Source organism: Frankliniella occidentalis, unplaced genomic scaffold (assembly GCF_000697945.3).
Source record: "Frankliniella occidentalis isolate FOCC.00 unplaced genomic scaffold, Focc_3.1 Scaffold577, whole genome shotgun sequence".
NCBI classification, from domain to species: Eukaryota; Metazoa; Arthropoda; class Insecta; order Thysanoptera; family Thripidae; genus Frankliniella; species Frankliniella occidentalis.
Genome location: NW_026267693.1, coordinates 1 through 1,868, shown reverse-complemented (window position 1 = coordinate 1,868; position 1,868 = coordinate 1). Strand labels below are relative to the sequence as shown.

Genomic DNA, 1,868 nt, shown 5'->3' with positions numbered 1-1,868 from the left:
TCGTCCGGCTGGAGCTGGGCGTCGCCGAGGACGTCCTGTGGGTGTGACAACCAGGGTGAGTGGAAAGGAAAAGTAAACACGTGGGTCTGATTTTGCATGGAAATATTTTATCAACTAAAAGGGATCATCGAGAAAGGTGTTTCTCAGATTCATTCAGCCAGATGGTGAGCGCCTGCAAGACTCCGGGTAGGCCACGCCCGTGGTACACACACTGATGCACTGCATACAAGATATTGCCTACCTACTAGGCGAAGCCACATGGGAGTTCGAGAGTGGTCAGTTCACTCGTTTCGTCTGGTGCTCATAATGTCGAGCGATTCAGAAATACCAAATATCAATTTGTGCATTTAATAAACCACTTATGGGCATCACAAATGTCTTCTAACTTTTCACATTAAACTATATTCCATATTTTAACAATATGTACCGAACAAGTACCCGCAAAGTTGAGGTCGGATTTGAAACATGGACTCGGTGGCCGCACGGTCACTTTCTGAACGTACTCCCGCGGCGGTTTGCGGAGCGGTGCCTGCTGGGCGACTCAAACGCAAACGGCAGTTCGTTGATTCATTTCCTGGTTCAGTGAATGATCTTCGTCTCCTGTCATAATGCCGAGCGATTCAGAAAGTGAGTTTGAAGACCTTAAGGAATATTTCCCCGCGTGCGAATGGAGGGAGATGAAGGGTTATGAGAAGATGAGCTACCGAAATGCCAAAAGAAACTATCATCACATGCAGCGATGCGGTAAGATTTTAAGGTTAAGCTAACCATGTTAACCCCAGCAACGCACCACCTTTGAGGTTAAGGATGGCTGTACTCCATTAGCGTCGTTGAGGCAATGAGCATGAAAATGTGCTTTATTAAATTGATCTTAGATATTTTTTGTCGTGTGGTTGTTACCGAACAATCATTTCATCCGCTTTCGTAGGTTTGACCCCACTAAAGCCCGCTTTCATGACTCGGAAACTCAAGCTCCCTAAGCGTCAGTCAACAAAATCTAAGCCGAATGCCGAGGGTTTGAGCCGGGAAAAGACGAAGAAACGCAAAGTCGAAGACGAACAGCTGGGCAACAACGATGACGACTTGAACTGGTCTCCCTCTAGAGATAAGGTTAAGGCGCACCGTAACTCACAGCCCGAACCAGAGTCAACCTCAGCTGCCTCAGCAGTACAGAGGTTAGTGCTGTCCACCTCCGCCACTCTACCCCCCCAATTCCCCCGTCGATTTGAGTCTCTTGATAAAATATCATCTGCTTATCCTAAGGGTCACCAGGGCAGGCAGGAAGAGCAGCACCTCCACGCTCAGAGAGAGCCAAACCCAGCCAGTGGCCTCCGAGACGCAAACTTCGCGCTACCCTAAACGCGACGGCAGCCGCAGGACCTACACGGATGTGCCCGACGACGATGACTTTCTGTGTGAGTAATCATCGAAGTAGACTAGAAACAAACCGCGCTTGCTCTGTAAATCATGCGGGTCCGGCCAGGCGCCAGGTTTAGAGATTGACGTTTTGCACTTGGCGTGTTGCAGTCTGCGACGACTGCGATCAGGAATGGGAGGGCGACTGCCCGGAACACGGCCCACTGCTCGTCGTCGCGGACACCGAGGTATGTTCCCCCGGGCGTACTGCTTACGATGGTGTATACCACATCAAGTGCACGACCTTTCCTTTAACGCTTCCAGGTCGCCGCCAACGACCCCGAGCGCGCGCTCCACACCGTGCCCAGCTGCCTCGCGGTTCACACCCACAGCGGGGAGAAGCCCTACAGCTGCAGCACCTGCAGGGCGGCCTTCAGTCTTAACGGCCACCTCAAGGCGCACATGCGCACCCACAGCGGGGAGAAGCCCTTCAGCTGCAGCACCTGCGGGGC

General features: G+C 52.0%; 1 protein-coding gene across 1 annotated transcript; it reads left to right on the top strand.

The window, feature by feature from the left end:
* Positions 1 to 608: 608 nt before the first annotated feature.
* LOC113215274 (histone-lysine N-methyltransferase PRDM7-like) lies at positions 609 to 1,604 on the top strand (the record flags this gene model as incomplete). Its single annotated transcript, XM_052275327.1, has 4 exons — positions 609 to 744; positions 929 to 1,175; positions 1,264 to 1,415; positions 1,528 to 1,604. Coding segments are annotated over exons 1-4 (612 nt in total), but the record flags the coding sequence as incomplete, so codon positions are not given.
* Between the last annotated feature and the right edge of the window lie 264 nt (positions 1,605 to 1,868).